The sequence below is a fragment of the Silene latifolia genome, chromosome 1, assembly GCF_048544455.1.
Source record: "Silene latifolia isolate original U9 population chromosome 1, ASM4854445v1, whole genome shotgun sequence".
In the NCBI taxonomy this organism is placed as follows: Eukaryota; Viridiplantae; Streptophyta; class Magnoliopsida; order Caryophyllales; family Caryophyllaceae; genus Silene; species Silene latifolia.
This window is the reverse complement of record NC_133526.1, coordinates 193,554,761-193,580,834: the sequence shown is the minus strand read 5'-3', so window position 1 is coordinate 193,580,834 and position 26,074 is coordinate 193,554,761. Positions and strand designations below refer to the sequence as shown.

At 35.9% G+C, this 26,074-nt stretch overlaps 2 protein-coding genes across 4 annotated transcripts; both read right to left on the bottom strand.

The window, feature by feature from the left end:
* Nucleotides 1–306: 306 nt before the first annotated feature.
* Nucleotides 307–2,347, bottom strand: LOC141590275 (F-box/LRR-repeat protein At3g26922-like). The gene is made up of 3 exons (XM_074410878.1): nt 1,406–2,347; nt 687–833; nt 307–582 (listed from the first exon to the last, which is right to left on the bottom strand). The coding sequence occupies exons 1-3, from the start codon at nt 2,345–2,347 to the stop codon at nt 307–309; spliced, it is 1,365 nt and encodes a 454-aa protein (XP_074266979.1).
* A 10,671-nt stretch (nt 2,348–13,018) lies between these two features.
* LOC141614612 (cytochrome c oxidase assembly protein COX11, mitochondrial-like) lies at nt 13,019–17,736 on the bottom strand. 3 transcript variants are annotated; one of them, XM_074433357.1, is made up of 5 exons: nt 17,354–17,736; nt 16,844–16,925; nt 16,496–16,740; nt 13,685–13,765; nt 13,019–13,598 (listed from the first exon to the last, which is right to left on the bottom strand). In XM_074433357.1, the coding sequence occupies exons 3-5, from the start codon at nt 16,658–16,660 to the stop codon at nt 13,536–13,538; spliced, it is 309 nt and encodes a 102-aa protein (XP_074289458.1). In that variant the 5' UTR covers nt 16,661–16,740; nt 16,844–16,925; nt 17,354–17,736; the 3' UTR covers nt 13,019–13,535. The 3 variants fall into 3 exon arrangements, with proteins under 3 accessions (XP_074289458.1, XP_074289464.1, XP_074289462.1); XM_074433363.1 differs by lacking the exon at nt 17,354–17,736 and adding an exon at nt 17,025–17,347; XM_074433361.1 differs by lacking the exon at nt 17,354–17,736 and adding an exon at nt 17,055–17,347.
* Nucleotides 17,737–26,074: the final 8,338 nt, after the last annotated feature.

The window sequence follows — 26,074 nt, the reverse complement described above, 5'->3', positions numbered from 1 at the left end:
TTACTTGTATAACTTCTGAATTGAGATAACTCCCAGGTATGTCCTTGGTCTCTCGTTACTTACATTAATATAATACTCCGCATGATATATTGATATATACTCCGTATGATACATATATTTAGAATTTAGATCCGACATGATATGAACTTTGAAATCAGAAGCCAGACGTTATTGTATTGCATGCAGTTGACCTTGCTTCCCCAATTATTTTGCTAAGTAACGCCAATTAACCAAAAAATTCTATGGTGAATTTGTGTTATGAATAGCAAATTTGATTTTGCATCTACATAATCCGCGACAACAAGTTTACTTAACTATTAACTTTACGTCCTGTGGTAGTTTCGTCTGTAGCATTTGTAATCGTTGTTGCTTATGGTTGTCATCGAGTGGGGCGAAGTCAAGAATGATTTCTTCAAGCATACTAGCATTCTCAAGAACAAAGAATGCAAGCTCAAGGTCAACCAGCTCTCCCCTGTACCCAACAATCTCCAACGTTGTCAAGCATTTAATGGGAAATCCATAGCCAACCCATTTGTTTAGTTTCCGATTGTATCCCTTTTCGTTGATAATAAACTCCTCCAACTACAAACATGCATGAACAAATTATTAATATCAAACATTCATAACAATTTTAAACAAGACAAATGGGAAGCAAGCGATCGAGAGCAAGGAAAGAGGGTTCGTGCCTTTAATGTCAGCTTCTGCAGACTAGGGGTTGTCGCAATCACGAAAATACATCCACGAAGGCTTGAGTAAGCCATTGCATTAAAAACTTGCAGTTGTAGATGTTCAAGTTTCGGCATCGCAACACCTTTCATCATTATCATTCCCCCCTGTTACAAAAAATATAATATAATATTACTTTAGTTAATTGGTTACAAAAAGGCAAAAACAAGAAATATTATAGGTGGACCGAGGACCGGACCATATTAATATTGGTCCGGTCCGGTCTGGACCACAAAAACACGTGGACCGGACCGGACCGGACCAAATGGACTAAAGTGGAGCAAATATTATTGTCATTGACATGTTTTACCATATAAAACTAGAACTCGAGAAGTTCGTAATGATCAAAATAAACAATATTATTTTCTTACGAGATTTAACTACATAATTACACATCTTATAATACGTGTAAATAAAGTAGAAAATAAAATCAATAATATTACAAATTTAAAAATTCTTTTATTACATAACTTTGGTCCATGGTCCGGTCCGCGGTCCATTCGGGTTGGTCCAGAACCGGACCGAAGACCTAAGTAGAGTAAATAGGTGGACCGTGGACCGGACCAAACAAAATTCGATCCGGTCTGGTCCGGACCAAATGGTCCGGTCTGGTCTTTGGTCCGGACTACTAAGTGAACAGCCCTAAGAAATAAGGCAGATCGAGAAGAAGTGCACTAACCAGCCCAAAAGGTACCCCACCTAGTTCAATCCTTAGATTGAGATATACCAACTGGGAGAAAATGTCTTCAAGGTAGTAATTAAATAAATAGAGAAATGTATATGCCTCGCCAATTGACATCTCAACGAGAGAGGGAGCATCCACAATGCGTAGTAGCTCAACAGGATGCATAATATTAAGTGTCAAGGACTGAAGCTTTCGGGCTGTCACATCAATTTTTTTCAGATTCTTACAGTGAGACACCTCTAACTGTTTCAATTCTAAACAACCGGTGACTCTAGTTAAACGTGACGATCCTTGGATGCACAACATCTCTAGGAGTGGGCAAGTACGAGGGAGGAAATCAACGAATTCATCGTTCACATTCACGAATCTAAGACAAAGAGACGTTAGAAAACACGACTTGAAGCAGCCAGTAGTACTAGTAGTAGTAGTAAACAACTTAGGTGGAAGATCACGAGGATAGGCATAAAAACGATAAATACGGTCATCGGGAACACGCAGTTTTCTCGAAATTGGTGAAAAGTTGAGCTCAAGCCTTTTAACATGTTTATCTAGTGCAAAACCCACCCACTTATCAACATAAGATTGCCAACTTGGTTCCAAATCACATGTGATTCTAAGTTCGTCTATATTTGTCCCCAAATGCTTTTCAATAATACGATCAACCCTCCAAACAAAGCAAGCTTTCTTTTCAACGAGTGCGTCATAATTGTCGAAATTCACTTGGTTATCTTCGAAGATCAATACCGGAAAATATCGCCATATGACTTCACATTGGCGGGAAACAAGACTAAATCTTGCAGCTTCCTTCATGGTAAACAAACACATTACTGACATCAAAATTTCTTCAGGTAACTCACTGAAAACATCATCATTCTCTTCGCCTATGGGACGAGCCTCGCTGCATGATTCAAGGGAAGGCCGCGATTTTGTCGCCATAACTTATTTACTCGTTGGAGCCTGGACACAACTGCACATACAACAGGTACCATGATAATTATATTCAAATTTCAATTCTTCGACTCAATGTTATTTACACGCTAACGTCAAAGGTAAACAAATAACACATAACACAAATTCAACATAGAATTTTTTGGTTAATTGGCGTTAATTAACAAAATAATTGGGGAATTAACGTCCGTTTCAAACTATTTTTCCCCATAATGTCCACGTCATCACTTTTATTTTATTTTCCTGTTTTTATGTTTTTTTTTTTGGTACATTCCTGTTTTTATGTGGAGCCGCTAAGATCCTTAGCGGATTATTTTTATAGTACTAAGTGCAAGTTTAGAAAAATACCGAACGTGTGAAGCCGCTAAGATCCCTAGCGGCTCCACATTTTGTCATCTTCCAAACATGTGAAGCCTGCAACTCCTGCTACATTGTCTCACTCAAAATACATGCAAATAGGCAAAAACGCTAATAACCTTAGCGGCTTTCATGCCAACCAAAAAAAATTGCTACTAACTTCCACTTGGTACTACAAAAATGGTATGGATTCACATAAAAATTCGAAAAAAAAATAAAAGTGATAGACGTGGACACCATGGGGAAAAATAGTTTGAAACGGACGCTAATTTCCCAATTGTTTTGCTAATTTACGCCAATTAACCAAAAAATTCAATATACAATACAGATAAACAATAAGTCTCTCTTGAGACGGATATATCCGTCTTAGACAATGTTACTCTCTTGAGCAAGCCACCCTATATACTCAACTGGATACTCCAACACTTCACTTATCTACGTGTCACGTGTCCAACATCGACACGATACGACACTTTATTTTAGACCAAAAAAATTAAAAAACTCGCACAAAATAGCCGTTTCCGACACTCGACACATGTCGGAGAGTCGGGTTAACACAGGTCTTAGATTAAAACGGGTCATTTGCATAGATAAGATAAGTCTTTTTGCTAATATATAGGCATTTCCTTTTGTTTTTGTCTTGTCTTTAAAAATGGTAGCTATTTGACCCATATTATGGTTATAAATGAGAATTTGTGATGATGCTGAATCAATATTAGCCATTTGAAAGCAAAAATAACAGGGAAGCAAGGTCAACTGCATGCAATACAATAACGCCTGGCTTCTGATTTCAAAGTGCACCTATTCTTGTACAAAACCGTCTAACGTTCATATCATGTCGGATCTAAATTCTAAATATATGTATCATACGGAGTATATATCAATATATCATGCGGAGTATTATATTAATGTAAGTAACGAGAGACCAAGGACATACCTGGGAGTTATCTCAATTCAGAAGTTATACAAGTAATAGGGATTATTAGTGCTTGTGTTGTTTTTTGTTTCATGATTTGCACTTTGCACAACTCCCTCCTTAAATAGTGCTAATTACGTGAACGTGTGTATATGAATTTTACCATATTTCGGTCTCTTACTCCGTATATAACATTAACATTAGGAAATATTATAAGAAATCTTTGTACAGTTAGGAACTTTTTTAGGGATACTAATAAAATCAAAAAACAAAATCGGAATTTGTTTTGGAAACTAGGTAGTAGTATCTCAAAGATTGAGAATAAAAGGCAGGGATACAACCGTTATAGAGTGATACTCATACACGAGGTGTATGAGATTTTTCATACCTAGCCAATGACAACCCGCCATGTGGAAAACTAGGCTAAGTTCTATAGGTTAGAGTAAGGTTAGAGTAGTAAATTATCATATTGGGTTAACAAGTTAATTAGAGTAGTTAACATTTTTTATGCAAGTTTTTAATTGTTTTGACTTTCTATTTTTTTTTTTTTTTTGTTATTTAGATTTTTTAATAATGAAAACCGATTTTTATTAAAAAAAAAAATCAAATCCTAATTAAATTTTATATCAAATTAATGAACCCAAATTTAAATAATCAAAATTCGATCAATGAATTGATAATCTCTAACTAAAATCCTCAAAATCAATTAACCTAATTTGATTAATCGATTGCCTAATTCAATTTTGTGAACCTTATTTCAATTTGTCAAAATCAATTTACCCATAAATGATTAATCGAAAAATGTTTATCTTTTGTATTCATTGAGACTTGAGAGGGTATTTTAATTGAAGGTAAACAAATGACTGAAACGAAGAAGGTATTATTTTGTGTTCTTCCTGATTTTTTCATTTTTAATTCATGAATGTCGAAGTATTTAAGCTCCTTCTCCTCAAATTTTTAAGGGAGGTGCTAGGACGACACCGGGTGTTACTAACACCCTAATAAAAAAATAGAAAAAAATTAAAAATTAAAAATTAATTTTTGTTTTTGCGCCAATTTCACAGGGATAAAACCGTAATTTACAAATTTATTATATTAACAAAATAAAATATAAAAAATAATAATTAAATCTAAACTAAATCTAATATCCCTAATCATAACCATCGCATATCTTCATCTCTTGTGGACTGGAAGGTTGTATTGTCAAATGTGTCATCTTCATCACTTCAATTTAATATACGATTACCAATTATCATAAAAAAAAGAGAGATAATTGTATTGTCAAACCGCAAAAAAAGTGAGTGATAGAGTCCCATCCGTAAAGAATACATTCAAGAGATAAGATAAGATGGGATTAATTAACTTGGGACAAGACCTGTCAAAGGGTTCGGGTTGGTTGTGTTCCGGGTTGGGTCGAATACAATACGAGCTAGGTTAGACGTGTCCCGGGTCGAGTTAGAGTCAGAATACGGGTCAGAAAAAAGTTTATGACATTTTTTATTTTACCATTTTTACAACCGAAAAAACGTACTTTTTGAAATTAAATTATTTTTGATATTAATAATATGATTATATTTATTATTTTAATAAATATTTTATTATTTAATGATATACAAGTTATATAAAATTCAATTTCAAATTAATTTTTTAATTAAAAATATTAACATAATACTCCCTCCAATTTCATTTATTGTTCCTCTTTCCTTTCCATCCACTTTTCTTATTGTTCCCTCTTTCCTTTTATGGACAACTTTATGTGGTCCAAAATCAATTTCATGTGGGGTCATATGTATTTAGGGATGGCAGTCTCACTCTTACCCTGTGGATATCCATCCACCCAAAATTAAATGGGTGGGATATGGGTGACGAATTTTTTTAGAATTTAGGGTGGGATATGGATCATCGTCCGTCACCCGCTTAACCACCCCGTGGATACCCGAAATTAATATTTACAGTTAAATTATTATAAAAAATCATATATCAAAGTTCATATAAAAATAGAAAAAAAACATTGTAAACCCCACTACCCAAGTGGTTTTTTTATTACCAACGCCCTTAGTTCCTTACTCCACTGAGTTCACTTTCCATAAGCCCATATTTACGCACTAATTCTCTGATATCATGAGTCAAGAGCAAACCAGAACATTAAGTCGTTTACACGTCTTCGTGGAGAACTAGGAATTCAGATGATTAGAAATTATTTTTTATTTTATGACTTTTGTATATGATTTAAAATGGAACTTGTATGCCATATGTAATATGATATGTTTGGTAATTTACGCTTTTAATTTTATCGTCACAATTTTTTCACAATTTTTTTGATGTTGTATTGCCTTTAAATTTTATAAGCTTGAAAATATCCAACGGGTGCCCGCTCCACCCGCTTCACCCGGTGGGTATGGATATGGATGAATGAAAAAATATTAAATGGATAAAGGTGGGATATGGTCATATGGATGACCATAAATTAAATGGATATGGATATGGATATGGCTTCACCCCATCCATATCCCACCCATTGCCATCCCTATGTGTATTGTGTGGTCCAAATTGATTCCCTTATTTTTTTATGGCAAAAAGAAAGGGAAAAATAAATGAAATTGGAGAGAGTATTTTTTATATTTTTTATTTTAAATATAATATAAAAATATTAATATTTTAATAATAATCTTAATTTATCTTTGATCCAATGGATCAAACAGGTCGGGTCGATTTCGAACCTAAAATAACGTGTCATTTCGAGTTCAAGTTATTTCGGGTCACAAGTCAAGATTTACGGGTCTTTGACCCTAAAAAAATGTGTCGGGTAAAATTAATAATAATAATAATAATGATAATAATAATAATAATAATAATAATTAACATAGTTCAATTCAGTTCAACGTTGTTCATTTTAATTCAATAATCCAACACACCTACGCTTACTCACAGATCGTGTCGGCACAACAATACAAGATTTAATTGGGTCGAGTTTAAGTTGAAGGGGTTCGTGACCCGCGTACATGTGACACGAACACTAATCTGACACGTCATGTGTAGGCATGTAGCTCATTAATTTAGCTAAACTCAGTTTAGTCTAAATCAATTAAATTTAATTAATTAAGAACAACTTAGTTCAACACTCTTTAAAATTGAGTTTAACTTAGCTCAATTCAGTTTAGTACGGAGTATGTTTTTGTTTAGCTCAATTTAGTATAGCTCACCTCTACTTATTTCAGCTTAGTTCACTAAAATTTATAAATTATCATTATGTATTTAAACAGCGATACACTAAATTATATTTGAACATATAATTTTTCTCATCAATATAAAGTATAAAATAAAAAATTGTCAAAATAAAAGTTTAGCATATGATATATGCTCTTTTAGTCTCAAATATTTGTTTACCTATGATTAAAATATTTTTCTTATAGAATATATTCCCTTCATACCTATTCCATTTTTGGGTGTCTTATTGAGTTATTACCTTTCTATTTTAGGAATGTCTTTGTTTGAATATACGCAACTCAATTTGGTCCACTTATCAGTTATCACCTAATAATTGGCCGGTCTCCCTCCCCAAAGTAAACAAATGACCGGATAGAAGAGTAATACGTAAACAAATGACATACAAGATAGAGTATGTTTTAATTCTTTTGTTTATTGGACCCTTAATTACTAGGGCAGAGTACGGATCGGGTATTTGATCCAAAGTGCTAGTTCGGATCGGATATCCATATTAAAAATTCTGAAGTTAGATATCTTTCGGGTATCCAAAATAATCGGATCGGATGCGGATATCCCTCGGATATCCATATTTTTGAATTTACTTTAAAATTAAGTTTGAAACACGATGATTATATTCATAGTCGTACATGATGATTTTCTTTAGTATTCTTATTCCAATGTTCTCGACATAAAATTTAAGTACCACCTAGATATTTCTCTAATATTTTAAACATTAATTAAGTTATTGTATCAAATAAAATTTTATTTTCTCAAAATTATACTAGAAAACTATAGTTTCGGATCAGATCGGATATCCAAATGTTTTAATTCTAATATCCATATCCAAACCAAAATCAAAGATTTCGGATCAGATATCCAAACCAAACTTAACTTTCGGATCGGATATCCAAACATTCGGATCGGATTAGGATCAGATATCGGATCAGTTTGGACAATCGGATTTTTTGCTCAGCCCTATTAATTACTGTATAAAACAATGAGTCACTTAAATAAAAATATCGGTTTCCGTTACTTATAAATAAGTAAAAAGCCATATTAATATACAAATTTTAACTAAAATAATTTTTTTTTAGAAAAAAAAAAAAATAACTTGTTCATAAGTCTCGAAACTACCGTCTACTCATTAGCTCACATAAGCTAGTGTACCAAATTAGCAAGGAGATTTGTATGATACACTTTCAATTTTTTATTGTTAATGTAGGTCAAATGGATAGGAGAGATCATTAGTAATGATCATGACCCACACTTCCACCATTGCCGCACGCAAATCACGCTTATATCTTCTTGTTTTTTTTTTTTAATTTTTTTTTATTATTCCTTATTGTTAAATTTCTAAACTACCCTTTTACAATAATTAGTTTGAAATTTTAATTTTGATGGAGGGAAAGCAAAATATATATGTAAATTACAATAATACCCCGGGTGTCGCTCACTTTGAGTAACACCCGGTGTCGCCAAATCATTTTCCAATTTTTAATTCCCCTTCTCCTCAGATTATTGATTTTGTGTCTTTCTACAATGAATTTCTTAAGAAAATCTTTGACCGCGGGATGTGTATTTAGATGGAGGGAAGGTGCGGGGAATGGCACAAGGGACTATTTGTATTTCTTTATGAAGATTTTAATTTGTCAAAAAGTGATTAGATGCTTATGTCGAGTATAGTTGCAGTCGAATTATCTTTAGTAAAAGGAAAATAACGGTCTTCTCCCTTTTATATGCCGATTTTATAAGACAAGTTTATACAGAAGAATGTCACAAGATTATAAAAAAGGAGCGAGAATAGTACTCTTTATGAGCAAGATTGCTGCCAAATTGATTTCTCTTGAGTTTTGACTATAGATTATCGTGTAAACCTTTTTTTTGGCGGAATTGAACGATATAATAAAAGGCGCATAAACAGCGCAAGGGCCAGAGTTGAGTACAGCTTGGGGGGGAGGGTCAGGCGATAAGGGAGTACAAACAAGAAGAAGATCCGAGTTATACAAATGTAATACAAAAGGGGGCACATAGTCCCAATTATAAAACCCACAGTTCGGGCTCGAGTCACTCAAAGCAAACTTGGAAAGTGCATCCGCAACTTGGTTTGTAGGCCGCTTTTCATAGATGATGGTCGTTGAAGGTGAGGCTCTTAAACGATCCCTGCACTCCAATATGATGTTAGCGTATATGCCACAAGGAGCCGTATTATTCAAAATTGCATTAATCGCAAGAATACAATCAAAGCTTAAGATAAAGTTTTCATGTCTATTGGTTGCGAAGACGAGACCATCCCTTATAGCAAGCAATTCGGAAATGAAAGGGTTATGGGACAAGATTCTAGAGGACCAACCCGAGATCCAAACACCCGAGGGGGAACGGGATACACACGCTATACCAGCAAGGGAGGAAGTAAGACAGAAGGCCGGATCAACGTTAATCTTAGACCAACAAGGCGGGGGAGGGGCCCAACAGTTTGGGTAAAAGGAGGTATGCAGGGGGGGGGGGGGGTGTTAAAGTTGTGAGCCTGGTGTAAGGTGGTGTGCTGGTTAAGGGTGAAAGGGGGGATCAGGTTGTGGTCTGGGCAAAGAAGAGGGAGGCCCGAGGAGGCAGGGGATGAGGGGGCCTGGGCAGAACTCCATTGGGAGGCTATAAGAGCAGACTGGGTAAGCCAATTACAGTTAATGGGAGGGCAGTTTCCAGAGAAGACAAGATCATTACGTCGAAGCCATAGGCGCCACACGAGAAAGGAGAAGAGGGTCACCCAGGATTTATTAGAAGAGGTACAGTTAGATTTGATCCAAAGCTTGAGGGGGAGGGAGTAGAAATCAGGGGGGAGAGTGTAATTGTCCCAAACACAGATAGCATGGGTACAATCTCGAAGGATATGGAGCGTAGATTCATCAATAGAGGGGTTGTCACATGCAGTGCATTGAGGAGAGGGGAGGATATACCTTTTGAAGAGGGTAAGATTATGTGGGAGCTTATCCCACCACGAGAGCCAAATGAAGAGCTTGATGCGGGGTTGAGAGGGAATGTCCCAAAGCCAGCACGTGTCATCATGGGGCAAGGAGGGGCTAGGGCTGCTAGAGGTATGGTCATAAGAGGCTCTAATAGAAAACTTGTTCTTAGAGGCAAGTGAAGAGGAAAGGAGATCAGGGAGAGGGGTGGAGGGAAGGGGGATGGAAAGGATGGATTTGGTGATGGATGGGGGAAGGTTATACTCAAGTGATTCAAGGTCCCAATTCCCATCTTTGATAATTGAACTAAGCAAGTCAGTGTCAGAATAGGGCGATAGGGGCCCATGGAGGCTGTTTCTTAAGGGTCCTGTGGGGGACCAATTATCATTCCAAAGGCGAATAGTGGAGCCATCACCAATGGACCAAGTGAGGGAAGGTTTAAGGAAAGACCATCCAATGCCAATGCCTTTCCAAATGTTCGAACCACGCTTGAAGGAGGGTTCAGTGTTGTCGCGGATATATTTACTGTGAATGTCAGTGGAAACAAGGGTACCTTTGAGGTAGAAAATCTTCCAATCAAGTTTGGTAGAGTAGGCATCATTTAAATGCCGAGCTTTTTTGATGCCAAGACCGCCATTAGCTTGAGATCTCGTCACAAGGTCCCAGTTGGCAAGGTGGAGCTTACGGGAGGGGAGGCTGGACCAGAGAAAAGGTCTATTAATCCTGTCAATAAAGGAGGAAGTAGAGGAAGGGAGGCGGAGACATTGCATGAGATGAGAGGGGATGGCATTCAAGGTGGATTTGATGAGACAGAGTCTAGCCGGGCGAGAAAGAAAATTGGTCTTCCAATTGGCAAGTTTTGAGCTAATTTTATCAATGATTATCGTGTAAACCGAGCATACCAATTTGTACTATTTGTTACTTTGAATCTTCGACTTTCGTTCAATTTACGACCGTCATTTCTCTTTCATGTACGCCTTTTACTCTTTCATGTACTTTTTATCATTATTTTTCCTTGCCTAACCCTTCTTCTAAAAAAAATACCAAATTATCTCTACTTCTCTTCCTCCCAAAACTCATAAAAATTCAATTCAAATAATTCAATTATGAATACTATCTTTAATAATGGCCCTAATTTAATTAACTATGAATTATAAAACAAGATCTGATTAAGGTGCCACACTACTGAGTTAGAAGAATTCGTAGTTCACCACTCAAGCAACTCGTCCGAAAAGGTAGTCAGGAAACATTAACAATATTAAATTAGGGAGTTTAATTAATTAAGGTTAATAAAATTAGGGTTGTAAAATTATGTTAACAAAATCGGGAACACTGGAAGTGCGGTTGCGGTAGAAGGGGGGGTCGAGATTGCACGTCGGAGGGCGACGTGGTTGTTGTCGTTCATGAGGCTGTAGTGACAGCGTGGTGTGGTGCAGATGTCTTGACTCCGGCCAGTTTTAGGGAGGCAACGGGAAGGGACTCAGGGACGGCAGGGAGATGATGGTTGTGGCGTGCAGGTCTGCGGCGGATTCGTGGGGTCGGGGTGGTGCGACGGTACTGAGGGGGGGGGGCGGTATGACTGTGGTGGACGACGTTGGTTGGTAGTGGTGGTTGGTTGGGTGGTTTTGGAAGGAGTAATTTGAGGTCATAAAAATATGAAGGGTATAATGGTCATTCATGTCCATAATTGAGTAAATCATGTCCATGAATGAGCATAACTCTTTACAGCGCCCTGAACTTTTAGGGGTTTAATCAATTTATGATTAAGGGAGTAGATCATTCTTTTTTAAAACAAAAAAATGGAATTGTTATCTACTTCCCATTTGTCATTAATGTGACCCAAATGTTTCTCATTGGATTTATTTATTATACAAGTTTTTTGATATATAAGTTGTCCATAGTTGGTGAATTACTATGTGTCCGTGCAGTTTGGAGTTGGGCAAATCACACACCTATTGCTCCAATTTGGCATCATAATTTTTTTTTGTGGAGAAAATCCGAGGGCTTACTTTAATAACCATAGATCAAACAAAACAGCTTCGTTCGCAGCCGGTGGTAGAGCACCCGACCACTCTGTTCTACCAAGGATTCTAGGAAAAACATGAGCTAAAGCATGGGCAACAGAATTGTTCACCCGACTAGAAAAAGACCAAACGACAGAAGAAAAAGACACACTAAGTAACAAAATCTCGTCTATAACTAACATAAAGCAACTTCGTCCTCACAGCTTCTTCTTGAGCGCTTCAATAACTTGTAAACAATCACTCTCGATCACGATGTCCTTATAGCCCAACCGCACCGCGCTTCCTTTATGCCTTCCAAAATAGCGACAACTTTCGCAACATGTGACTCCCATACTTGATCCTGCACGACGAAAATACCCCACAACACTTCACCCCTTTCACCCCGACATACCAAGCCTAAACTCACACCTTCACCTTCCTTCACCCCCGCGTCAACATTAATTTTCACGTACCCCTTGGTGCCGGCAGCCAACCTCCCGCTTCCTCAGCCCCTATCCCGACATCCCTCCTCCTTCTCCCTCGACTCACCTCATACTCAGTCCCCTCAATCTCCGCAATTACATCTCCCACCCGCCTGATCACTGCCATGGGATCGACCTCCTTAGCTTCGAAGATAACTTTATTACGGTGCTCCCATATCGCCTAACAACCCACCATGAAGAGACTATGCTCCCGCACCCCTAGCTCCCTCCATTCTTCATCAGCTTCATTTGGTTACTGGAACTAGAGATCAACCTTGAAGAATGTGTGTGAAAAGATCAATGTAAAAGAAGACCTACACATTTTATTGGAATTTAAGTACATTGGATTATGTTTGAAGCGTGTATAGAATCAGATGGTTACGGCTTATGTGTCGAATCATCTTCAATAGTAGGTACGATTTTACTTTTAAAATAATTAAATATTTTGTCTCACCTTGTTTGAGATCAATTTAATTTCAAGTCAACTTGACAAATTTTAGTCGATTTTGGGCCGCAGTGTTAGAGCCAGTCCAATCTTAGGTTATAATGTTTTGGTTTCCTTAACTACTCATCAAAGCTGTAGTAGCACATTGGAAAATCAACTTTGTCTATGATTCCAGATTCGAATCCTGGCTACAGCAATCGAAATTTTGTGCCGCACAGATATGAAGGTTAAACTTGAAAACACTTCACGACCTTTCACAGGCAATTTGAGACATTACTTACCAACGGAATGACAAAGCACAATTTAAGGCAACTACATTTCAAATGCTTTGTACACACTTCAGCACATTCTGAACAAAAAGTAGTTCCAAACCTTGTATTCATTATTTATTCCTGTCTAAATTCATGATAACTGATGTTAAATCTCCAGGGATCTACTGCAAGCTGTAGACGCGGTTCGCCACAGTGTTGAAGTTTAAACTGTAGTATGAAACATGAAAGACACCCCTGCAAATGGCGATGGCATCCTTCGGATCTTACAATCACTACTGCTGCCTTCATAATCTCGAGTACAGGTGATCATCTCCAGACCGGGGGCCAGATGGGATACGACTCGTGGGTAAGACCGCCTATAAACGTCTCTTCAAGCAATGTATCGCTATGGTGAGGGCGGGATGGGACAATAATTAGTCTACCAAATGTTTTAATGTATACTAGGATACACTGAACTAGAGATCAACTTTGTTTAGAGACAGCAGCTTGATTTGGTTCCTCGGAAACCTTGAAGAATGTACTCTGTATATAATAGGATTATGCTGTGATGCCGTCCATCATAGGGCCAGACTCAAATTCAGGATCAATGTAAAAGAAGACCTGCACAGGTTTGAAAACGCATTCTTAATACATGGCCGGCATATTGTTAACCGGTTTTTCATGCAAAATGATGAAATACTACTTACAGGCATGCCGACCTGCTCCCCAGGAAGAAGCCGTTGCTCCTCAAAGCAAAAGCACTGTATTTTGGTGAAATAAACCGCCACCTGTTACAATCACATTCCAATAATTTCTCTGAATAATTAACAACAGAGCTCATGCAGTATGGAAAGCAGTTTCTCAGAAATTGAAAACTACACAATTAGGAACAGAAACTCATACAGTAAGGAGCACAGCAAGTAGTGCAGTTGCTGTAAGCGTAGCATTTTCGCTTAGTTGCCTACATATGCTCGACAACAAGGCACACACCAAGTAGTGCAATTCATAAAGTTGCCCACTCAACTTTTTGCATGAAACAAAAGTAGTTGGATTGAAAGATCCAATTCCAACTTGATAACCATGTCCAAGATAAATGCACCCATCACTAACAGAGACACCACCAAATACAGTTGCTCCTGTTCCGAATGACCATAGACTATTTTCTCTGTTAGGTGTGTTAGCATCCATGGCATAATTTGGTCCAGTTTTTCCATTGGAGGAGGCATTACTAAGATTTGATGTCGACCATAACACTTTGCCTGTTCTACTGTCCATAGCTACCCATCAGCTGCCTTTACTTGTACGGTTAGATGGTGTAAGAACGAAAGTCAGATTGTCACTATTTGCAATGTTTGTACAAATCCTCTTCCCAAAGGTAGCGGGTCCCCAATCATTTGTCTACCTTTGATTAAAATACTCTTCACAAATAATAACAAAAGGTAACAAATAATTGGGATGGAGGGGAGTACATGAAAGTTGGGTTCATTTGGCAAAATATGTACAAAACGAGTAGACTACCATATAAACAACACCAACAATACCTACACCAACAGTACCTACACCAAAAAGAGCAACACCACCACTACAGGCAATCCCTAACACTCTCGCCCTTGAAATCCTTTTATCCCATCTCAATCTTTTCATTTTCAAATACTCTTCATGCATATTCTTCCCTTCTTTTCCGCTTCTCCTTGTTTTCCTCTTCCCAAACTCGATAGCATTCACCAAATATCGTAAACTCTCCTTCCCATTCAAGTAATTCTCATCCATATTTTTTACTCGTAAGCACGCCTCCTTTACTTGCAACTCGCCATGGTCCAGTCCCCTACACGTGATCACCGTCTTACACTCCACGTACTCAACTTGTTCACTACCCAATATGGTTGCATACTCGATGTCATATTCGCCCGGGTTCCAGTGTTTTTTTTCTGATGATACCGGGCTTATGCTTGAGAAATTCGCACTCTTTTGGGTGACCGGGTCAAATATGATCCAACTCAATATCAAGTTCTCTTCTAACTCACTTATGGTTAACCAAGTGTCGCCATCCCGGCCCTTTTTTACTCGGGTAACTGGGTGGATTTTTTTCGGGTCAAGTAGGTTAACCCGAAATGGAGAACGTAAGAACCCACCAGACTTTGTTTTTGATTCTAATACCGTAGAGAAAATCAGCTTGTCTTGATACCAAATATCAACAGCTGAGATTATCTCTGAAGGGAGTGTCGGACAGTTACGATTTCTTACTTGTTCAAGAGGTGTCAAAAGCGGGAAAGAGTCGGAGAAGAATCTACGGTGACCATTAGGGACGGCTGAGATAAGCCGGTGAACATGTGGATGGTTCACAGAGGGCCACACCAAGGTACAAATCTTCCTCCACAGTGAATCCTCAGACGAGAGCATGTAGAAATACGAAGAGGTGCAGCTTAAAGCAGCTAGCGACAACCCATCAAGCCGAGTAAGGACATTACGTTCTATGATGTCACGATGGACAGCTGAGATCTCGCTTGTTTCACCATGATGGGTATTGGAAAGTAGGGTGGTTGTAGAAGCCATAAGCAAGTGTTAGCTTGTTGTTTAAGGGAATTTCCCTTGAAATGTGTTATGCTTGTGTTAACAAGACAATGATGCATAATTTGATGATGCAATACCATTGCTTTTATATACATGCAAAATGACTCATAAGTCATTATAGAGCAAGATAATGATATAATAATTTGATAATGCAATTTGTACTATTTTATACTACCAAAACTTGTTCACGTGTTTATCGACGAGAAACAGAAACTAGAAAGTGTGGTTCGTTCCAGGATAAACTATAAACCGGGAATTGGGTAGGACTCGTAAGAGCCATAGGACCCGTCTAGTTACTACAATAATACTCCATGCACGTAGTATGCATCCCGCCAATCGGCCAACCGGGCCGTCCCATAAAAACCAGTCAGCTAACCCGTTCCAAACCCACATTGATCTAAACCAAATCTACTATTAACAACCTCTACCATGTATCAAAGAGGGCTTTGAACCAGCCTGAGAAGATAGAGTAGCGAAATCAGAACTACACGGCTACAAACCAGCCTAACTTAGTGGGGTGGCTCAAGCCGAGCTGGGTATGTTCAATTCAGACGGACCAAGAACCAATTCAAATAGTCCTAGTTGTGGGACAGATCAATGATTGGGAAAAGTCTTAAAAATGTTTCTAACAAGATTTATAATCTCATGGATACCTTTTTACGGAGTATTATAAGATATTCATCAATCATTGTAAAATAATTGTAATGTCTACAATCTTTAAAGACATAATATATCATCACATCAGAATAAGATGTTCATATTGGAATATAATATAATATCACAAATCGTATTCACAAATCACAATTGCTTGTGTACAGTGTACACCACTAAGTGACTAAATATCCAAGAGCCAAGAGTTACCAAAGATTACAGACAACAAGCCCTCTGATAAATCAGCGTCATTTGAAACAATCAATACATAATAAAAACAACGAAAAAGGAATTACCTTAAACTCAACAATTTTGCAGCCTGGAACGATAAAATCAAAGGCAGAAATTCCAGCTCCCTTAGCTTTCTTATTCTTTGCCGGGAAAGTTACCACGGCACCTGTCAAATCATGTTCTCTAATCTCTACAGAGCGGTTTTTTCTTTTTCCGTCATCAGCATTCATGTTCTCTAATCCATAAATGATCTTTCCTAATCGTCAATAACATCTATCCTAGCTTTCTCTGCGTTTCTCTGTCGCCTTCCCTGTTTTACTCATCATAACAAACATCACCATCATGTACTCATTACATCGACGGCATTAGCTGAATCCACAAACGCAAAACTATCCGATAATCCGAAAACTCACCATTTAATATCAAGGCACACAATTTAACCAAATTCTTAATCTCATCCATTGATCTGATCTTATTTTTCCCAGCATTGCACACCTAATTCAACTCAAAACCAATCAAAATCCAACCTTTCCGAAAAATAACACCAATTCACAAGTAACACAACACAATTACGAAGCTAATTAGAGAAATTACAGTAAGATTAGTGAGGGGTTCAATGCCTACCTCCAATCCCTACAACATCAACTAACATTACCCGAGTACTTCAATAGCTCCCGCAAATTAAAAGATAAGAGGAGGTCGGACCCCAATATAAAAATATACCCTCCGTCTCATTCATTTGTTTACCTCTGAGGGGTATTTTAATAAAAGGTAAACAAATGCTAATTACTAACTGGATATATGAGTTGTTTTAGACCCCCTTCACGCTCACAATAAAAATCAGATCTTTCCCAAAATTTGAACAAAACACTATACAATAAATCAAATTGAATAAAAAAAAAAAAAAAAAAAAGAGGAAAAACCTGAAGAGAAGAAATATTATTGAAGGAAAGATCAAGTTATGTTCAAATTTTGGGAAAGTGTAGTAATGGAGTTTGGATCAGTATTGGGTTATTGGGTTAATGAAAGCACATAAGAAAAAGATATTAGAAGAGGTTTATCGGTTATTGGGTTAGAGAAAGTGTAGTAATGGAGTTTGGATCAGTTATGTTCTTGTCTCTGAGAATGTCTTCTGTGCAACTTGACGCCATTGTTGGTTATCTTTCCTTGTTTCTTCGTGTGTTGCGCAGGCGAAGATGAAGGAATTTGATGGGTGAGAACCCGACTCGATAAGTCTGACCCGAGATTTCAATTGACCCGAATTGGCTCGACCGACTCGAACATAACCCGAGCTTCATTGACCCAAAACTGACCCAAACAGAAAGCACCCAATTCGAAAATAATCTACAAAAATTCTAATTGAACAACAAAAACTTGAAATGACAAATTTAAAAACACACCGAATCTTATTTACATTAAAATTAAACTAAAAATAAATAATAATAGTAAATGTACTTTTTTCTTTCTTAATCTTTGACTTGAAAATGACTCGGGCTTGAAATAACCCGCCCGCTTGACCCAATGTACCAACCAATGTACCGAAACAACCCAACCCAACCCGAACTTGCCCGAGAATATGACAGATCCGAACACGACCTGATTCACCCGTTTGCCATGTAAGTATTAAGGATGACATTAATTAATCAGATAATTCACGCGGTACCCTTAAAGTTTGCCATTTTGCACGAAATACCCAAATTTTTTATCCGTAAATCTTAAAGAGGTCATAACTCGTGTTTACGTGTTCCAAAAGTGACGAATTTTTTTTCCAAATCGCTTATCTTTTCGAGAACTACAATTTGAAAAAAAAATGGTGCATTTGGATTCCGCTACTAGGAGTTATTGTGTGTCAAAGTTTTTTCGACCGAACAAACTTTGAGTGAGCATATCTTCCGCCACGAGTTCCAAACTCGTCAAATTTTTTTTTTTTCAAATCGTAGTACTCGGAAAGATGATCGATTTGAAAAAAAAAAATCTTTACTTTCTGAGTTCGTAAACACGAGTTATGGCCTCATTAAGTTTTCCGGATCAAAAATTTGGGTATTTTGTGCAAAATGACCAACTTTAGGGGTACCGCGTGAATTATCCGATTAAATATGTTACTTTATGCCCTATTTTTTTCAACGGAAGGAAGTTGAGATTTGAATTGAATGGAGTCAAGTAAGAGTTAATTTGTGAGGAGATGAGTTGAATCCTGAATAAGAGAAAATTAATTAAAATGAGTGAAATTAACCAAAAAAAAAAACAGAGTTTAGTCCGGATTCGAGTTGGATTACTTATATGAGTGTTGACAAAATTGCCTTCAATACTTTCCTGGAACTCGAATTTGATAGGCTTAAACTAGATCAACCTCTTATCAATTAGTTTACGTGTGGATGTACAAAAATCACTATTATGTCTATTTAAAATTTTGAAGACAAGATAAACTGGTTAGTTCGAATAATTTTATAAGTAATATGTATTTTTATTGAGTATGGTTTAAATTCTTTAAAATCAGATGATTATGACTTACGGGTCAAATCATCTCAAAATCATGGTACGTACAATTTTGTTTATAGATTAATATTTGGGATTCGTAACCGTACGTTGTTTCATAACAATTTAATTTCAATTTAAATACGTACTTCCTCTATTCAACTCTACTATACTTCCATATTAGTTTTTGCACACTATTCACAAATAAACCTACAATTTTAATTTTCTCTCATTGTCCAATCTGGGGGGTGCGGTTTTCTTGGGCTCAGCCCAATCTAAACAGATTTATATATTTGTTTCCCTATTTTTAAATCAAAAGCTGTAGTAGCACATTGGTAAATCAATTTCAGCTAAGAAAAGGGATTCCAGGTTCGAACCCTGGCTACAGCAATATTTATTTTGTCTTTTCTAAAAACAAAATTATCTTTTATTTTATTCTTGCCAGTTCCAATCCGTATACTTTACACACCGTTGCAAATGGCGATAGTGTTGTTCCTCCAATCTTACAGTCACTACTACCTGCGTTCATAATCTCGAGTATAGTCGTATAGGTGATCATTTCCGGACTTGGGGGCCAGATGAGAAAAGCGTCATGGTAAGACAGCCCATAAACGTCTTTAGTCTATTAAAGCCGAGGATTTCAAGTAAGGGTAATTGCAGGCTTCCTCCAATATGAACTTAAAATTCTCGTTTCTCAAGAAAAGGTGCTTCTGCAACCAAAATGCTATCGTGATCAAGCAGTGAAGTTCACAGAATATAGGCAAAGTGAAAGCAAGTTTCTACATTACTGTTATTAATTATTAGTAATTAGTAAATAATTACCAAATCACGGTAAGTTGGGAGGAGACGACGCCGTGACATCGTGACAAGAATGGTAATTGCAGGCTTGTAGCATTAATCCGCAAGAACATTAAACTTAAGGGCGACTCTACTCGGTATGAAAAAAGACCCTCGTAATGGACTAATGGAGTTTGGATCGTTCTTGTCTCCGAGAAATCACTGCTTTGTTTGTCTATTTCTCTGAAATTTGGACATGAGACACGTCAATTATTAACTCGTAAGAATAAATTTTGATGTGTACATAGGTCAATTATGAACTCGTAAGAATAAATTTTGTGTCGCGCAGATAGTAAGGGTAAATTTAATCGTATAGATTTTGGTCGATTTTGGTTGCGATTTATTGTGGTATTCTAATATAAATATGTTTTCCTAATTGTTCACCAAAGCTGTAGTAGCACAATGGTAAATCAGCTTTCAAGCAGTTCAACGATTCCGGGTTCGAATCCTGGCTACAGCAATTTTTTTTTCGTTGTTCTTTTCATGACGATAACAAAGCATGTTAAATTGGTCACACTGGAAAAATTTACCGCGGGCAAAGGTTTTACATTTACCCGTCCTAATTTGAGTTTTCAAATACAAATTTGTGTGGCCTTGTATAGTTGTATGAGAAATTTGGCCTTGAATTTTTGACATGTAGATAGGTCAATTATCAAACCGTAAGAATAAATTTTACTCTGTATGTCGCAGAGATAGCACTTAATTCGGCCTTCATAGGCATTTTGACGAGGAGATAAGTAGTTCCTAACAATGTTAAAGTTTAAACTGTAGTATGAAATCTGAAAGAAACACACCAGGCCACTTGCAACTGGCAATGACGTCCTTCGAATCTTACTGTATGTCACATTGTCACTACTGCTCTCGAGTACAGGTGATCATCTCCGCCCATAAATGTCGCTAATCTAGACAAGCTGAGGATTTCAAGTAAGGCTTCACTATGGTATTGGTGAGGGTGGGATGAGACAATAATTAGTCTACCAAATGTTTGAATGTACGATACAATGCACTGGACCGAGAGATCAACTTCGTCTCGAGACATCGGCTTCATTTGGTTCCTCGGAAACCTTGAAGAATGTGTATGATATGATTATATTATTGTTGATGCCATCCATCCTAGCGCCTGTCTCGAATTCAGGATTATGTTTGAAGTGTATAGAATCAGATGGTTACGGCTTTAGCTTACGTGTCGAATCGTCTTTATTAGGTATGATTTTATTTTTAAAATAATTAAATATTTTGACTTACATCAATTTAAAATTTCAATTCAACGTCGCAAATTTTGGTCGATTCTGGGGTGCTATTTTTAGGTCCAGCCAAATTTGAGGTTATATATATTTTGTTTCCCTAATTAATCACCAAAGCTGTAGTAGCTCATTGGAAAATCAACTTTGTCTATGATTCCAGGTTCGAATCCTGGCTACAGCAACTTTTATGTTTTTTTGCTTTTCAATCCGTTTCAGGGTCGCCGATTCCATGTTCGAATCATTTTCCACCTTGCAATTTGAGAAATTACCAACGGAATGAAAAAGCACAATTTACCGCAACTACATTATTTCAAATGCCTTGCACTTACAACATCATATTTACAAAATGGAAGCCAAATCCTCAAATATTTAACTTAAATTTCTCGTTACTCAAGTGGGGGCACTTTTCTTTAACAGACACAAAGTCAACAACTAAAACGCTACCATGATCAAGCAGCAAAGTCCCACAAAACATAAGCATTGTCGTCTGCTAATATAAATTTGTTTCCCTACTTGTTCATCAAGGCTGTAGTAGCACAATGGTAAATCAGCTTTTAAGCAATTAAATGATTCCAGGTTCGTATCCTGGCTACAGCAAATTTGTTTTTATTTTTTTATTTTTTTTTTGGTTAACATTCACTCGGTTAATTTATTCTTGGCAAATTCAATCAGTTTCCGTTTGACATTCAAGTCCAAAATCATCTGGGTAACATGCTGTGTAATTCTATAACCTAGAATAATTTAACTACATTAATAACTCTCGATAATCAAGCAAAGGGCCGGGTCTGTGTAATTTTTGACCTACGTTTTTTCAGATTAAATTAATTTTAAATAAAAAAATCAATTTAATATTATAGATTTTGGTCGATTTTGGTTGCGATTTATTGTGGTCTACTAATATAAATTTGTTTCCCTAATTATTCACCAAAGCTGTAGTAGCACAATGGTAAATCAGCTTTCAAGCATTTAGATGATTCCAGGTTCGAATCCTCGCTACAGCAATTCTTTTAAAAAAATTCATAAGCGGCTGCCGGCTCTTGTGAGTTGGGATTGATGTTAGATTTGAGGGAAATTGGTCACATTGGATAGATTACCGCAAGTAAGGCCCTGTTCTTGTAACGGTTCTAATAATACTCTATACTAGTATTGGTGCCCGGCTTCGCCCGGGCTACCTCTACTTACCATTAAATTTTTTTTCATTAAATAAAATTACTTAAAGTTGCATAACCCTTAAATTTATTATTAATATATTTTTTTATAACATACCTTAAAATTACGATGAAATAAATTTTGAGACAAATTCACTACTCCCGCTATTAATATTTTACTCTTATTAATGAACCAATAGTAATAACATTTCACTACTTCCCCGTAATCATTGTTGCTTTCACTACTCCCGCCGTAATTATTGTTAATGTCACTACTTCCGCATTAATATTAATAATTTCACTACTCCTGCCGTAATTATTGTTACTTTCACTATTGCCGCATTAATATTGATTATTTCACTACTCTCGTTGTTTCAACCACTCTCACTAATCTCGTTGATAATATTTACTTTTACTATTCAGATGAGTGATTACTATCATATAACTATATCCATTGTTACTACCATTCTAGTTTTTTTACTATCATATAACTATAGGTTGATTTATAATCATCCTAGTTTTCTTACCTTATCAAAAAAAAAAAAATGTTACTACCATTCTTTTCTTTACAGATGAAATTACTTTTACTACTTAGGCATACTAATTAATTATTTTATTTTAAGGAAATTGACCATCTTAATTAATTATTTTATTTTAAGGAAATTGACCATGTTTAGGAAAATTATCAAGCTTCTATATAATTTAATTTGAACCCAAACTATATAATATTTGCATTGAGATCCCTTAATCGGGTCCATCATACGGTACTATTGATTTAAAACTATATAGTATAATTAATTTATATAACTTTCCTTAATTACATTACAGGTGAAATTACTTTTACTACTTAGGCATACTAATTAATTATTTTATTTTAAGGAAATTGACCATCTTAATTAATTATTTTATTTTAAGGAAATTGACCATGTTTAGGAAAATTATCAAGCTTCTATATAATTTAATTTGAACCCAAACTATATAATATTTGCATTGAGATCCCTTAATCGGGTCCATCATACGGTACTATTGATTTAAAACTATATAGTATAATTAATTTATATAACTTTCTTTAATTACATTGAAGTCCTTTGGTTTCTGGATTTAATATATAGTATTGATATCTTGTTTTGCAATGGAACCCGTCTTACTTATAAGAATAAATTTTGTATCACGCATTGTAAACTTAAAAGCAACTCAATCTTCACAAGCATTTTGACATGTAGTTTATCTAGTTTGCAATGGAATCTGTCTTAATTTAAGCTTCTAATTTGCCTAGTATGAGAAATTTGACCTCGTTGAAATTCAAAATGCTAACTTTTGACATGTATATAGGTCAATTACAAACTCAATTTAATTTATAATCTATAATTTATTTATAGATTATAATTTGGGTTTGTGTAATTTGCCTTGTGAGTTGTGACCGATGTTAGATTTGTGGGAAATTGGTCACATTGGATAGATTACCGCAAGTAAGTGATGTAATGGTTCTAATACTCTATCATAGCAATTTTTCACCTTATGGCGTTGAACCGCACCACCATAACCAGTAGCATATGAACATCCCACGATGCTGAAAATCGATGCTGTCAAATATATATGAATCGTACGTAATTTCTTTTCCTGGATAATGCTGGTCATATACTTGCGTCTTCATTCAAATGAGGAACTATATCTTTGAACATAATGAACCACTGTAATACGAGGGTTGACAGAATTCCGTACTTGCATTCAGACTTTTTTGAACTCGAATTTGATATATTTTTGGAACTCGAATTTTGGACATGACACATGATAAACACCTTAGTTGAGATTATTTTTTGTGTAATATGTGTTTTTACCAAGTCTCGAGTATGGTTGGGTTGATTCGAATTGTTTAGAATCAAATGGTTATGACTTACAAGTCAAATCGTCTTTGATCTTGGTTGGTATAATTTTTTTATCGCGAAAGTTGTAATTAAGCACCTTAACTTTGGGTTTGTGTAATTTTTTACTTAAGTTTCTTCAGATTAATTTAATTTCAGTTAAAAAAAATCAATTTAATCAATATCTATCTATATTATTAAAGGAAGCTTTTTTCGAGCGTTTATAGAGACTCCAAGTTTTGTGAAAGACTTTCGACCAATAGTAGAAGAATCTCCGACTGTTGCGAATTGCAATAAAAAATATATCTAGAGATAATAACCAAATTCTAAAAGTGATAAACAAGAGAAGGAGATAAATTTTTTTAACAAAAAAAAACATTGAAAGCCAACCAGTTGAAAAAAAAAATACGAGACACTCAAGCAATAATTGTTCTTTTATAATATCACGCATGATGAAACTCTTTGCCTACCGAATCAAGTCAAATTAAAATTGTTTTTCTGGTATATTTTTTCTTAGAAGTCTCCTAGATGATGGATCCTACTAAATGAAAACTACGTTAACTATATATACACAATTACACACATAATGGATCGGCACATTATTTTTGCCCCTTTTATGTTATTTTTTTTATTTAATTAATTAATTTTTCATTAGCAATAATTTTAATACTAGGGTTTTAAGATTTAGTTTTGCATTCCTGTTATTCCCTTTTAGTAGAATTTATTTAATCTATATGCAATATTAACTTTTGTATTGGGTTGTGTTTTTTTTTTTCAGGATTGGAGATAGTTTGATTATATTTGATGTAAACACCATCAGATATCAGTTTCATCATTCACTATGGTAATCATGTAATATGATGTATTCAATTTTAATCTCTTTCGTATTGCTTTCAATGTTAACTTACAAATTTAATATCTATTTTATGTACATGTACTCTGTAGATAAATTCAAGCCTCGATCTTTTATTTTAGCCAAATACTTATGGTTTAATTTGTTTGTATCTATATATTATTATAAATTTTGACACAATATAAACGTTATCTTTATAGCAGATTTTGATAATAGAATCGCAAGTGGTAGGGTGTGATTTGATTCTTTGATCTTGAAATTATATCAACCACATAATCCTTTCAGTGCCTCAATTTTTGGAACAGACCGCAGAAGGAGGAGAGAAGAGAAGCAAGGAAAACGAAGGAAGTGCAAATCACATGAGTTGTACTCCGTAATAGGAGTAAAATTTAAATATCCCGCTAATTTTGCAAAATCACATAAATTGTAATATACGTGGTTTCCATATTGATCAATGCACGTGAATATATTGTTAAGCATACATAGATAATTGATATATTCCGTATCATTTTAGTCGTGTTTGTGTGTTGGGTTCCTTATGTTGATGATAACATGCCCATTTAATTTGTGTCATCTTAGTTTACTTTTTCAGGATATATGATCATATCAAGCATGGATTAAGAAGTGTTGAAGTTGTTAATCATCCCATTGTAATAAGTCAAGTGTCATATAATGTACAAGTGAGAAACTAGAGTATATTAGAGTAATAGAAACAGTCCAGACGACTGTTGCTTTTACAAGTAAACAGCTGCTTGGATTGTTGCCACAACTCGAGAAACTTGAAGTCCCTTTTTATCTTTCAAAAGCTTTCACGTGACTATCATTTTTCAAAGATAAAAATCAGATTTTTATTAAGGAGGTAGTATTCAATAAAGAGTGGTTTGAATTATTATTTTCAAAATGTTTCCTCTTTATGCAAATTCAACCCTTTGGTTCTTTAAGAAAACAAAGAATGCTTTTTGCCATTTTAGTGTCAACTTGTCATCATGTGACTTGTCTTTTCCCTCTTTGTTTTCTGAATTTGCAAGAGCTTTTAAGGTTATCTTTCAAACCATCTTTCCCCATTCTTACCTTTGCAAAAGAGCCCTTTTTGGTGCAAGTTTTGGGTGGTTGCTATTGCCCTTCACATGTGAGGTCTTTGACCCTTCAAAACCCTAGCAACCCCTTCACTCACCTCCTCTATATAAACCGAGCCCCTTCTTCTTAAAACTTAAGACTTTTCTGA